Source organism: Quercus robur, chromosome 3, assembly GCF_932294415.1.
Source record: "Quercus robur chromosome 3, dhQueRobu3.1, whole genome shotgun sequence".
Classification (NCBI taxonomy): domain Eukaryota; kingdom Viridiplantae; phylum Streptophyta; class Magnoliopsida; order Fagales; family Fagaceae; genus Quercus; species Quercus robur.
This window is the reverse complement of record NC_065536.1, coordinates 66,802,700-66,818,327: the sequence shown is the minus strand read 5'-3', so window position 1 is coordinate 66,818,327 and position 15,628 is coordinate 66,802,700. Positions and strand designations below refer to the sequence as shown.

General features: G+C 35.4%; 1 protein-coding gene across 1 annotated transcript; it reads right to left on the bottom strand.

Moving 5' to 3' along the window:
- Positions 1–5,750: 5,750 nt before the first annotated feature.
- Positions 5,751–6,131, bottom strand: LOC126719976 (uncharacterized). Its single transcript, XM_050422467.1, has one exon. It carries the CDS (start codon positions 6,129–6,131, stop codon positions 5,751–5,753), a length of 381 nt encoding a protein of 126 aa, XP_050278424.1.
- Between the last annotated feature and the right edge of the window lie 9,497 nt (positions 6,132–15,628).

Sequence of the window (15,628 nt, the reverse complement as noted above, 5' to 3'; positions counted from 1 at the left end):
TAATATCTACATAATTGACTTAAGTAACAACTTAACAGTAAAATCAGGTTAAACATTGTATGTTCAGGGGTCTAAAAATTAACAGACAATAACAATAGTTGGATCTTGCATGAGCTTTCTTTGGATGAATCTTTTATACAAATGCTAAGGTAAGCTTTCTTTTTCTTTCCTTTATTGGGGTTACTTAGTCTTTAGGGTTGTGTGTGTGTGTGTGTGTGTGTGTGTGTGTGTGTGTGTGTGCCCTATTTCTTGGTTTTAATGTTTTAAGATTACGGATCTTGCATAAATCATTATTGTTAGAGATACAACAATAACACAAATTAGTATAATGTTCAAGAGAGTACAAACTGCTTATTTAAAAGCATAAACTGCTTCCAGATCAATACAGCACCTGCATTTGCTTACATTGAAGCCTCTAAACTTTCTAAACTAAATGCTTCCCTAACTCATTCAACCAAATATCCAAACTCCAAAAATCTCTAGTTTAACAAAAAATAATGCATAAATGCTGCATTTGACTGGGAAATGAACCCAAAATGGTCAAACATATTTTGCAATCTATCACATTGGTTTCTGAATTTAAATTATTCAAATAAACACAAAATGGACAAAAAATAAAGAGGATTGATTTTTATGTACTGGACTTAATTATATTGATTTTTTTATTGCTTACCCATTACAATTTGCAATTTGCAATCTTTTTTTCATTATTATTTTATTTATTTATTCAGAACTCATTCAATAGCTAGGTTATTAAATAGGATGTTGGTTGGTTTCTTGGATTCATTACATCCATGTAAATTTTACTAACAGATGTAATTTATGTTTAAACGATAGAATTTAATATTTAATTTTATTAATTCCCCATTATTAAATAGGGTTTAGATTTTTCAAAATTTTTTTTTTGAAAACGATCTTCTCATTCATTCAAATAAATGCATGGAATCAAAGTACAAGGCTTCAGCCACTGGATGGGGAGTATCCTCCATCCAAATCATGTCCTTTGTAACATTTTTCACGTGTCTAGCTAACAAGTGTGCCACAGAGTTAACACCCCGATTTACATGACTAAAGCAAACCCATCTAAGTCCGGTTGAAAGCCACTGGATATCCTAAACTATATGGCCAAGCCGAGACATGTTATTCCCAGGATGCGAGAGGGAAGCTATAACCGTTGCATTATCGCCTTCAATAACCAACTCTGAAAATCCTGCGTCAGTGGCAAACTCCATCGCACGTCTACAAGCTAGTGTTTCTACCTCCTCATTATCCTCAACTAGTGGCCCTCTAATGGACAAAGCTGCCATTACCTCTCCCTACCCATCGTATTATAGCTCCAAACCCCGAGCACTTCAACTCCTTTGAATATTGCAGCGTCAAAATTAAGCTTGTAGGCTGGTTCCAGCGAGGCATACCACACATTCACTCTTGAACGTGGCAGTCGAGCTTGCAGCTAGACCTGGGATTGTTGGAACTCAGTGAGGTAGTCCAACGCTCTCTTATTCAGCCATCTCGGGTCTCTAATCTTTCCCCCGTAAGTTACCGAGTTCCTTTGGTTCCAAATCAGCCAAGCCTTAACCAGGAATAGTTCAAACTCCGATTTGGACAGTCAAACCAGCAACTCATGGAATAACTGAAGTACATCTTGATGGTTTGAACTCCTTTTCTGCAACCAAACCAAACTGCCCGCCCAAACATCCTTTGCAACTGCACAATTCCACAGTGCATGAACCCTTGTTTCTAACTCACGTGAACAGAGGATGCAACCGTCCTCTTCAATAATCTTCCGTTGCCTAAGGTTAGCCTTGGGTTGGCAAAATATTTTGGCATGCACGCCACCCAAACACTTTAATTTTGTTAGGCACATTAAAATTCCATAGTTTTGTCCACACATAAACTCTGATCGGACCTGTTGATGTTTCTGCCCACTAATTGATTTTTTGGAGTTGTCTCGCCACGTGATAGCCCGACTTAACCGAATAGATACCTTTCTTTGTATGTAACAAAATAATTACATCTAATGTTTGTCTATGACTTACAGGGATTCTGAGAATAGCATCTGCATCATTACCATGGAAATATGCCTTTATGACTTCACAGTTCCATACTCTCTGTTCCTGTATTATAAGTTCCGATACATACTAGTCGCTCTCCACCCCCCTCATCTGGTTCAATACTCCATTTGTTGGATGATTCGGTATCCACTTTTCCATGTAAACTCTAATTTTTTATCCATCTCCAACCCTCCAACAGCAACCAAATCTTAGGATTGGGATAGTTGCCGTTATGCTCCTCTAGACAAATGAACGGTTAGGTGAGGCAGAGGCATCCAAAAAATGACTCCGTGGAAAATACCTGGCTTTGAAGCATTTGAACATCAAAGAATCTTGCTGCTGTATTAGCCTCCATCCCTGCTTTGCCAACATGGCTAGATTGAAAGAGGCTAGATCCTGAAAACCCATCCCTTCTACTTTTTTAGCTTCAATCAGCTTGTTCCAACTCTTCCAATGGATTTTCCACTCCTCCCCTACCTGTCCCCACCAGAATTTCACGCACATTGTATCAAGTTCCTCACAAAGCTTCTTGGGTAATTGAAATACCCCCATAGAGTATGTGGGAATAGATTGAGCCACTGCCTTTATCAACACCTCCTTTCCAGCTTTAGAGAGCATCTTACGCTTCCACCCTTGAAGCTTTTTCCATACTCTATCCTTAAGGAATGAATGATATTTTGCTTACCCCACCAACATAGGCAAGCCTAAATAAGACTCAAACCGGTCCACCTCCTTCACTCCCAAAGACTCCTTAATCCAATCCTTCTAATCTGATGGTGTGTTGCTACTGAAAAACACCGAAGATTTCTCCAAATTGATACATTGTCCAAATGCCTTAGCATACACCTACAAGATCTCAAAAATCACCTAAACCTCACATTGTTTAGTTTGACAAAAAATCAGTGAGTCATCTGCAAACAATAAATTGGTGATTCTTGGGGCCTCTCTACAAATGGATACACCTTGTATTCGTCTCTCCATTTCAACTTTAAGAAGCAATGATGTGAATCCTTCTGTACACAACAAAAAAAGATAAGGTGAAAGGGGGTCTCCTTGACGGAGTCCCCTAGTTGGAGTGATGTTACCATATGTTTTCCCATTTATAAGAACAGAATAAGTAGGTGTAGTGACACAACACATAACTCTATCCACCCATACTTTAGGAAAACCCATCCTAATCATAATCCCCTTTAAAAAACTCCATTCCACTTGGTCATATGCCTTACTAACATCCAGTTTAAGCGCAAGGGAACCCTTCCTCCCTTTTTTCCTACCATGCATAGTGTGTAGTGTCTCATACGCTACCAGTACATTATTAGTTATCAAACGGCCGGGGACAAAAGCACTTTGTGTTGGGGATATTATATTGGGTAGGATTTGTTTTAGTCTATTGGCAAAGACTTTGGAGATAATTTTATATATGACATTACAAAGACTAATGGGTCTGAAATCAGACATTTTTTCAAGGGATTTAATCTTAGGGATAAGGACAATGTATGTAGTGTTTATTTCAGGCACTACGTGACCAGAATTTAAAAAATCTAATACTGCATTAACCACCATGTCACCAACAACATGCCAAAATTTATGGTAGAAAAGAGCATTCATACCATTGAATGGAAAAATCTTGTATTCTTGTCTCCATGTTTCAGCCAAGGAATTATGGACCTTTGTGCCCAATAAATCTCTTCCTTAAGCAATAAAGTATCAAGGTTTTTACTTGCCACCAAAAACTCTGCTTTGTTGTCCTCAATCAACTCCATCGCATTTAACTGCTTAATCTGCTTCTGAAGCTTTTTTATTTCCTCAAACTGGGGTTATGTTTTGGAGGAGCCCCATGCATGTAAGTCCGCTGCACAATCAGCCATTTTTTGCCTTAGCAATTCCAACGTAAATGGGTCGGTCCCACCTCCTTCCCATGCACTCTTAATCACGTTCTCACATTCCTCATGCGAAAGCCACAACTCCTCAAAATGAAATCTCCTTCGGCCTTGAACCTGAACATGCTTTGAGCTTAGGACATGCAAAAGAATGGGCAAGTGGTCTGAGGCATGAGTTGATAAGTGGGTTACAATGCTACTCAGAAACTTCATTCTCCAATCCGATGTAGTCGTGGCTCGATCCAATCTCTATCTGGTGTTCACATCCCCGGGTCTTTTATTATTCCATGTATATTGGTATCCCCGAAATCCCAAGTCTTCTAATTGGCAATGATCTAGAGCCTCACAGAATGCATCCATTTGGTTGTGTTGTGGAGGCCTCTTGCTTAACTTCTCAGTGGACTTAAGTATTGCGTTAAAATCCCCTATACTCACCCACGGGCCATCAACAATCTGCCTAAGGTGCCTAAGACTTATGCTTCTCACTTGCCTCCAGCCATCCATAAAACCCCGCTAAGAACCACATGAATCCGTTCTCTTCAACAATCTTGGCCAATATATGGTTTTCCGTATAGTTTACTACATCTAGATGCACTTCATTCTTCCAAATTAGTGCTAAACCACCCCCTAAATCCGGATACTTTACAATAAATCAGTTAGGGAATGGTAAGTCTCCATATAATCCATCAAAACCCTCTTTGTCTAATCTTGTTTCCATCAAAAAACACACCTTGGGAGCTTGATCTCTCACTAGTTTGCGAAGGCTTCGAACTGTCCAAAGGTTCCTAAGCCCTTGACAGTTCCAACTTAAAAGTTTCTTTGCTTTCGGCAAGGGTGACCCTCCACCCCCGCTGATATCTCTACTTCATCTTTGTCACAAGTATCCATCTTTCCTCTCTTCCCAGACTGTGCATCAGAACCTGTGTGGCTGCCTCTGTTTTCTATCTCCGTAGCACTTCTCTTCCTCAACACAGATTTTGTTTTGTCCACTGTCTTTTTCCCCTGGCCCATATGCCTTACAGTTTAACCTAACCCAAGTTGATTTGGGCTTTGGCACGTGAGGCCCAACCTGCATGTTAGTATCCACGTAGTCCATCGTAGTTACCTCCTCTGAAACTTCTTCATGCGTGACTCCCGCTTTAATAACATCGGTTTCATGTGCTGTCATTGAGCCTAATTTTTCCTCCATTTTGTTATTTAATTCCCCTTGAACCCCTCCAGTTGTTTCCTTCATTGTTACCGTTATTGCATTAATCATCGGTTTTTGTAACGTAATATCCATAACCTCCCCAGAATCTCGGGCATTAATTTCCACCCGCCTCTTAGTCGCCCTAGGGTTTCCATTTGACCCTTCCTCCGCCGCCGGTCCACTGAACTGACTTGTTAGCCTGAATCCCTGACCTTCCCCCGTCTCGGCCTTCTTTTCTGGATGCCGTTTCACCGGTGATGAGGTTCTTCCTCCTTGGGCTTTAAGCCAGTCTCCATATTGGTAGTCTACCTCTTCTCCACTCCTTATTGTAGAAAAATGGTTAGCAAAATGTCGCAGATAGTGCTCCAATAGCCCGCAGTAGTGACAAAATATAAGAAGATGCTCGTATTTGGATGTTACCCACGACCGTTCACCATTAGATCCTACTAAGAATCCACCATGTCGAAGAGGCTTAGATATTGGTATTGCCACCTTGACTCGCATAAAATAGTTGGAGTCTTCCTGCTTTTTTCTTTTCTCGACCTCCATTACTTTACCCAGCCTACCACCCACTTCCGTGGCTACTTGGGAAGACACCATATCAAAGGGAGCACCCTAAATCTGAACCTAAAGTGTAGCATGCTCAAGTTGGACATTTTCCGCTTTCATCCCTTTTTTCCACCGTATGAGCATGAGCAACTGGTTATCAAATGACCAGGGACCACCTCTTAGGATTCTTTCCAATTCAAACTCTATGTTGAATTTGAATTGAAAGAGATTAGTGCCCACTTCAACTATTTGCACCTTATCTTCTAGTCCCCAAGCTCTCCTAAGTGTATTTTTCGCCGCCTTCTTGTTAAAAGGTTTGCACGTAAGAAACTTACCAATCAAACTCAGAGTGCAACTTTCGATCTCCAATCGTCGACCTTCATCAGAGATGGTTATCGTAACTTCTTCATCCGCTGTCAACTTCATGTTCTCTAAGCAATTGATCACTTCTTCTGCCATTGCCTCCCAATGGCGTGAGACCTTGAGTGCAATTACTTGGCAGTAACGTAGAAGTTAGAAACCTATACCCTCAGACCTAGCCAAGGGAGGAAGAAGCTCATATGGAACGAGAGTTTTTCAATTAATAAGCTTCTAGCTTGTACATAGTATGTTTTAACTTACTGATTGACATATCATCACATGGTTTACGGGTCACATCCAGTCATTTTTTTTTATAAAGAAAATCCATATCTAATTCAATTTCTTAATTATAGCTACAGAAATCAATCAATTCTTCATAATTCTTACCTTTATAAAGTAAAATTATAATTACAGCAACATAATGTGCTCGTCTTTTAGATAGAAAAAGAAGAATAAATATCCTATATATGTATAAAATTCCTTTGAGAAGAAAACATATAATTTCTATCTAAGAAGATTTGAGACACATAAAAATTAAGAAAGAATAGTAAAATATTATTTTGGGCCCAAAACTCTACTAAACATTTTTTTTTTCATCCCTAAATTTTAAAAAGTTCGTTTTTTATCCTCAAACTATTGAAAATTTTTTTTTGTCCTTAAACTATTGAAATTTTTTTTTCATCCCTATTTTTCTCTCCGAACTATTAAAATAAACATTTTACAAAGTTCAAAGATGAAAAAAAAAATTTAAGGTTAGAAAGAAAAACAAACTTTTGGCAAGATTTATGGACTAAAATAATATTTCATCCATGAAAGAAACATACGAACGTACAGTAAGTCAAGAAGGTTCTAATATTCTAGACAGGTTTAATTATAAGTATATATCTTTGTTTGTTGTATTGATGACTTGTCAAGGCTAAGCTCATGCAAGATTCAATGCCAGTGGTGGTAGTTGAACTTGATATTGTTGATGGATCACGATTGAGTTATGGTTCTTCTCATAACATAACATAAGTCTTTTTGAGTACTCCAATTCTTTTGTTTTCGATCCTATCAAAAATATCACTGGAATTACTATCACCTCTTCAACCTTGTGAACAACATCTTCTTCCAACAATTTAATTTATAAAGGGTTTTAAACATGTTTAATTAATTTTGAATATTTGTGAAACTTTTTAAATATTATTATAAACCTAGAAATCTAGAATTATGAAGTTTTTGTAATAGAAGACTATTAAATAAATATTATTTTTTAAAGAAAACTTTTGCCTATAACATGTGTGATTAGGATAATAACTTATTTGTTAGCTTATTTTTCTTAATTTATTTAGACACACATTTTTAAAATTTCATTAAAAAAATAATTAAAGATATAAAGAGGATAACAATTAGCATACTAACTTCATGTCAATAAATACAATTTAGTTAATCAGAAAAAATTCTTATCTTTTGTGAGTGTGAATGACAATTGTATGTTGCATCACATGATTCAAGTCTTAGATAAGGATCATTATACAAACAAATATTTGGCATTTTATATAACATTTATTCATAATAATTGGTATTTTACGCAAAATTTGTTCATACTATCTTTCTCTATTAACAAAAGAAGACATCCTTTATCACTTTGAAATAGTGGAGGAAACCAAAGATTAATAACTCCTTGCATTCTTCAAATACAGCCACAGTATGAAATTTTGATCACCTTTAATACAGAATTTAGTAACAAATAGGCTTTTTAATTTTCTAATTATATTGTTTTTTGTAATCTATGTTTGTAATCCAATTTTTCTATCTTATCCATAGGTAATGTCAAGGAGAAAGTTTTACTATAAAATGGTGAGATTACAAAGGTAGGGTTAGGTGTTATCATACACCAAAAGCCTATATTCACCAAAATTGAACCCTAAATCATACACCAAAACCGAACCCTAACTGACACATTCAATCAATAAAAACAAATACAGCAACAAAAGTAATGCGCAATATTCAATCAGAGATTAGGGTATCGAAAGGTTCAGACCTTGATTAAGATTGGCAAAGATGAGTGTGGAAGCAGATCTTCGTCGGTGTTGCTGAGCTAGCTAGTTTGCCGAAATATTCCTTACTCCAATATTCCCACGAAAATATTTTCCATTGAATCAAACACAACCTTAATTAGAATTAACTGGAAAATAACTGAACTAACTTCTCCTCTCTGATCTATCCACTTCAAAAACCATTCACTTTTGCCTCTTCTAATTCTCACTTCTATCAAAGGCATTTTATCATTCAAATGGTATGGAACATTTACATGCTACACTAAACTTGGTTCATTTTAAGGGTTATCTACATAGGTAATTTCCATTTTCTCCATCTTTCTAGTTCAAATTTCACTCCGACTTGTCAACTATACATCTTTCTTTCTCTCACACACAAACAAAAAAAATTTCTCTTTCTCTCTCAACAACTCAACAAAGCAAAATTAAAAACTAAAATCAAATGATCCAAACAAATCAATCTCAAACTTTAGATTTTTTATACTCATTGCTAGAAACTTTTCCATTCTCTCCAATCAAATATTGAAAGAGAGAGTGAAGGGGATGTAGCTGCATTTTATTCATCTTGGCCATAGATATTGTATCGGGATTAAAGCAGATGACAAAAAAATTTCATTCATTGAATGAAAATTATTCATTCACAATGAATACTTTGATAGATATTTATAGTGATCCCCACATTTGGGACACATGGCAAAAATTTAACTCACAATTGAAATCTAATTTTGAATTTAAAAGATAATTATGGCGTGGTCACGCATAAATCTAGACACATGACGCAAAATTAGAAGTTTAATTGAGAATTCTAATTTGACTTTCTCTCAGCTTCACATATTATTATTATTATTATTATTATTATTATATTTGTCATTCCATCATCCGAAAAAAATGAGAAAAATAATATGTAAATTTATTAATTCCCCATTATTAAATAGGGTTTAGATTTTTCAATTAATTAGATTATAGCTTGTATGTAGTATGTTTTTAACTTATTGATTGATAGATCGTGATATGGTTTATGGGTCACATCTAGACAAATTTTAATTATTTATTCATTTAAAAAAATCCGTATCTAATTAAATTTCTTAATTATAGCTTTGGAAAAATCAATTAATTCTTCTTAATTCTTACCTCTATAACATAAAATTATATTTACATATAATGATCATCTTTTGGTAAGATACTGTAGGGGGTGGGTTTGAGCGCTCTTTCTATTGGACGAAAGGTCTCAAGCCCAACTAGCTCAATACAATAAATTTTTAGAGAATGAGTTTAAGAACTAGGTCTTAGTCTAAACCACAATCACTAGACACGGTTAGGTGCGGGCTGAGCAATAAGGAGATGGGTTAAAGTATGGAACTTTGTCCTTGGGCGTTTCATCCAAGGAGCTTTGTATTCTTCTTCTTCTTCTTTCAGTACTAGGTTACAGTTGTTTCCAAGATCATGTAGACGGCCATAGTTTTCTCCTTTTTCTCTCCTCCTATTTTTCCGTGATCCTCACTTCTTGGAGGGTCTCTCACATTATATACTTCTTTCTAGTCGATCTTGACCCTCCATCTGTTGATCGTGCAGGTCATTACTCGAGTACTCGTCCCATCAGTCACCTTCCCAAACCCTCTGTGAGTTGCGGCAACCAAGGCCGCACTGTTCAGAGGTCCTTTCCTCATTAATGCGACCAGAACGTTAGTTGGGTGCATTCAATGTGGAGGTGACAGCTTCTCCTTGAATTGCTCCTACACCATACCCCTATGTGTGTCCTTCTGTACTCGTCCTTTCTTCTGGGGGCGTTCTAGGAAGCTGCCTTTGATGGCATGCCGTTCTTTCCTTCTGGGGTCCAGAGTGCCAAGGACAGGATTGTCCTCGACAACATCTCTAGGCCATTTGGGCTTTCTTTGTACGTCATCGGGCATTTTTCCCTCCTCGGCACGGGCCTTGGGCTTAGTATAAAGTGGGTCGGGGTCGTCGAATTCTTTGGTCCCACAGATACTATTTTAGTTCTTAAACTTTATCAAAAGTTTTAATTCCTAAACTTTAAAAAGTTCGTTTTTCATTCTCAAACTAGTGATTTTTTTTTTTTTTTTTTTTTTGTCTCTAAATTATTGAAAATGTTTTACTTTTTAACCTTAAATTTTACTAAAAGTTTTTTTTTTTTCATCCTTAAACTATTGAAAAAAAAAAATTCATCCCTATTTCTCTCTCCAAACTATTTAAAAAAATCTTTTACAAAGTTTAGGATAAAAATGAACTTTTTAAAGTTTAGAGAAGAAATACAAATTTTTAATAAAATTTAGAGACCAAAAAATTATATTACCCCATAAAGAAATATATGAATAGTATGTCAAGAAGGTTCTAATATTGAAATATATATATATATATATATATATATAAATTTTCTAAAAAGGATAGAAAAAGAAAAAAGAAAAAGAAAAGGAAATTAGAGCAGGGAGTCCAATATTAGTCTTCCGTCTCCAAATACGCATTTGTTGCTTCTCTCACAACCCAGATGATGAAATGCCCTTCTTTATGATTGGATTTGATCTCCCTCGTTTAGTTCAACCACAATGGGTATCTCTCTTTTGCTTAATAAAATCTTAGCGTTATTATATTCATCATCAGCAGAACAATCACCAAATACCCTTTCGAGTGATATTCAAGGTGTGTCAATTTTGGAACTTTCCTTAATATGCATCAATTAGACCTCCCTCTCCCTTGCTTCTCCTTGATAGAACTCATCTTCTGCAACGACAAATTAGCTCTAAACGAGGCATATGGTGAAAACAAAGAATTAGTATAGGCGAGGTAGGTTGGCCTTGACCGGTGATATCAATGGTATCGGTGGCTGGCACCGGCAAAGGTGGTGGTGGGGTAGAGGTGTTGGGTTTTATTTTATTTAATTTTAGGTTGTTGAAATAGGAATAAGTCACAATCATAAAATTTAATTAAATAAGTGGAAATGTGACATGTTTTTATTGGTGGAGTATATAGTGGAGCAAGAAAGATAGGATATAAGATTTGAACTTGTTAATTAGTATATATCGTTGAGTGTTGTAGTGATAACTTGTCAAGACTAAGCTCATGCAAATTCAGTGCCAGCGGTGGTAGTTGAACTTGATACTATCGATGAGTGAGTTATGGTTTTTCTTGTAATATAAGTCTTTTTGAGTACTCCAATTCTTTTGTTTTCAACCCTATCAAAAATGTCTATGGAATTACTATCACCTATTTAACTTTGTGGACTACATCTTTTTCCAACAATTTTGTTAGACTCATTAAGATATATTATGGCCCCAATGTCCCAAACTAATTATAGGTCCATGTACTTGTAAAACAAAAATATTAACTCTTTTAGTCTATGGTTAGTCTAGGTTTAGTCAAGTATTCTCTATTATATAAACCGTATATTGGGTTCGTTATAACACAAGTGCTTAATATAATATGTAGTCATCAAGTATTCAACTTTGTGAACCACATCTTCTTCCAACAATTTTGTTAGACTCATTAAGATATATTATGGCCCAAGTGGCTTAAACTAATTGTAGGTCCATGTACTTGTAAAACAAAAATATTAACTCTTAGGTTAGTCTAGGGTTAGTCAAGTATTTTCTACTATATAAACCGTACATTGGGTTCATAGTAACACAAGTGTTTAATATAATATGTAGTCGTCAAGGGTTTATCACTGTTGACGTAGGCCATATGTTAGGCCAAATCACATAAATCTTTATGTGTGCTCTCTCTTTTAGACTTCCGCTCATCATTCAATCATCACACACAATCACACAACTTTCATACATTTAATTTTTTTGAATATATGTGAATTTTTTTTTTTTTTGAATATTATTATAAGCCTAGAAATCTAGAATTACAGAGTTTTTGTAACAAAAGAGTGTTATATATATATATATATATATATATATTTATATATATATATATTTATATATATATATTTTAAAGAAAACCATTGCCCCTACCATGTGTGATTAGGATAGTAACTTATTTGTTAGCTTATTTTTCTCAATTTATTTTGACACAATTTTTTAAAATTTAATTTAAAATAATAATTATTAAAGAGATAAAGAGGATAACAATTAACATACTAACTTCATGTCAATAAATACGAGAAGAACTCTTATCTTATGTGTGAGTGTAAGTGACAATTGTATGTCGCTTCACATGATTCGAGTAATTAGATAAGGATCATTATACAAACAAATAATCGGTATTTTATGTAACATGTCCTTTATTATTCTTTATCAATCTGAAATAGTGGAGGAAACCAAAAATTAATAACATTCTTCAAAACGAAATTTATATTATCACCAATTCTTTATCTGGGCCAAAACCTATAACCCACTAGAGTATCTTCTTTTGTTCCATTATTTTTTCTCCAATTCTCTCTAAAATTTTTGTGATTAAAATAAGCCATTGACCTTTTATTTATGGATTCATATTATACAATAAACCTGAGATCTTGGTTATAGTGAAGTGGATATTCAGATACTTGAAAGATATTTTAGAACATGAGATCTTGTTTGCCCCGCAACAAGGTGATAATTTAGTGGTAGGGTATGTGGATGCAAATTATACACGTAATGCGGGTCACAGTAAGTCTACTACTGGTTATATTTTCACATTGTCAGGCGGGCCTATATGTTGGAGATCCACATGCATTACCAATAGCCATATCTACTACTGAACTTGAATAAATTGCTACAAGTGAAGCTGCAAAGGAAGCATGGCGGTTGAAAGGGCTAGTCATAGAGTTTAGTTTGAATCAAAGAGGAATTCAGTTGCATTGTGGCAGTTAGAGTGCCATTTATTTAGCAAAGAATGAGGTTTATCATGTGAGGAAAAAACATGTTGCTGTGAGGTTCCACAAGATAAGAGAGTACGCACAAGATAAGAGAGTCGATTGTTATTGAAAAATTTTTTTTAAGAAGGTTCACATTTCAGAGAATATTGCAGCTGATATGTTGACGAAACTGGTTCCAGATGACAAGTTCAAACATTGCTTGGACTTGGTTGGTGTTTGTATCTTGTGATAGTCCTTAGTGGTATGGTGGTGGCGAAGGAGGTGTTAGTCCTTTGGCTTGACCAAATTTAAGGGAGATTTGTTGCGTGTGTCTTGTATTTGGATTGCCAGTGTCAGTTTTGGCTTTATGCTAATGGCAGTCAACTTGGTTCTAAAATCTTTGAATACTAAGAACTTGAAAATTAAGTTCTAGTTAGATTAGTAATTTAGAACTACCCTTACCGACTCGAATATATGTGTGGCAATGTTAATACTCTAGCCGCCTATATATATATATATATATATAGAGAGAGAGAGAGAGAGAGAGAGGTTCTCATATTTTGTGTAAGCATTAATAGAGGAAAAGTGTATTGCTAAATACAATAGGGTGCTTTATAAAGCACTCTATTCTTTGTGTGAGAGAGTAAAGAGTGTATTTGGGGCTTGAATCTTGTGAGAGTGCTTGTGTGCTATTATTGCAATCTTCTTATTTTATACTAGAACTCTCTCTGTCGCCACTTATGGATGTAGGCAATTGCTAAATCACGTAAATTCTATGTGTTTTTTTTTTTTTTTTTTTTTTGTCTCTCTTCTTTAATCTTGTGTAAGTGGTTTAATTTCACAACAGTATTTTCTTTACAAATTCATACTTGAATACGGATTTCTGGCCAAAAAAGAAATAAAAAATGGCATCAGCCCTAAATCTTAACCGATATAGAGTTAGAAATATAAATATATATATATATATATTAATTACTAAATATTTTTTAATCTTATTATTAAATATTTTTAAGTATTTATTTTTCATATAATATTAAATATATATCAATTTAAGAGCAATAACAGATAATAAAGTGAATTCATGACTAATACATGATGTTTAGAAATTAGAATACAAAGAAAATAATAAAATCTAAAAGAGTAAATAAAAGATAACTAGATAAGTGTTCAATATTAACATTAAAAATAAATAAAAGGACTATTTGATTTTATATATTGAAAGGAAAATTAGTGCAAATTTAGTATAAAATCTATTAAAGATTATTTCCAAGATTTAAAATAACGCCAAACTCCATTTTGATAAATGACCTGTAGGATTAAGGGCCCAAATCATATATTGGGTCTTGGGCCTTGGCCGAGAGCATTAGTGGTCCGAGAAGGAACGAATGGTAATGGATGGTTCAAGCTCAAGATTTAATGAGCAAAATACAAATGGGAAGACTGTCTGAGGAGAAATATCTCCTCGAATACGATAAGTACAGCTTAAATATGTATTCCAATGATCAGAGTGACCTTCCATGCAGCTCTAGTGATAGGGACATGCATCATGAACATACGAGAAGGAGAGGAACTCAAAAATATCTAAGGGAAAACTACTACAACCGCATTGAATGCACTACAACTACTTTTTTGGCCGCATTTATGTGGAGAAGACCTCTGAACAGTGCTGTCTTGGCTACCATAACTCACAAAAATCCAAAGAGGGTGTCTAATGAGACAGGTACTCAAATAAGGGCTCAAATGATCAACAAGTGTAGGATCAAGATAGTCCAAAGGGAGCTATATAATGTAAGAGACCCTCCATGAGGAAAGGATCAGAAAAATAGATAAAGAATACTGTAGCAATCAAAATTCTACTGGTACCCAACTGTTATTGATTTGTATGACAAAATATCTCCTCGGACAGTGAATTCATTCAGCTCTATTTTCCTTGTTCTTGCTTGATCATCTTTTAAATCCATACTAGCCGTTGTCAAATTCATTATGGTCTAGTTCTTCGACCCACTCTCTACAAATTTATTATACTGGGCTCACTGGGCCAAGATTTCATACATCTTGGGTTTGGGCTGCAAAACGTGTCCATACATGACCTATTTAAAATGTATTGAAAAATAATTATTTTGTGACTTTTCTTTTGTTTATATATTGTTAATATTGAAATTAAAATGTATGTTTTCTATCTAGAAAAAGAAAAATAAACTTATTAATAATTTCATAGAATGCATATTGTGGGGGCTACAGCCCAAAATAATGAGTTGGGCCTTGGGCCCGTCCGAGGAGGCAATGTGGCTCAACGATCCACGTTTTAAGCCTTATCACGGGAGACAAAGAAAAAAGGTCCGAGGAGGAATTCCTCCTCGGACACTGAAAACCCGAAGTAGAGGTACGTCCAAGCCACTGAAGCCTATCCCCTAAATACGTGAAAAGGGTGGAAACACAAAATATCTCAACAAAATCTGCCACCACCACATTGAATGCACTACAACTACCTTCCTGGCCGCATTAATGTGGAGAAAACCCCTGAACAGTGTTGCCTTGGCCACCGCAACTCTTAAAGGACTGAAAGAGGTGTCTGATGGGATGGGTGCTCAAGTGGAGGCTTGGATGATCAACAAGTGTAAAACCCAGATGGTAAAACCCAGATGGTAAAGAAGGGTCTATATAATGTATAGAAACCCCCAAAAGGAGGGGGGATAGAAAAAAGAGGCAAGAATATTGTGGCATGCAAAGAAATCCTAATATACTGGTCTGTATACATAAATATA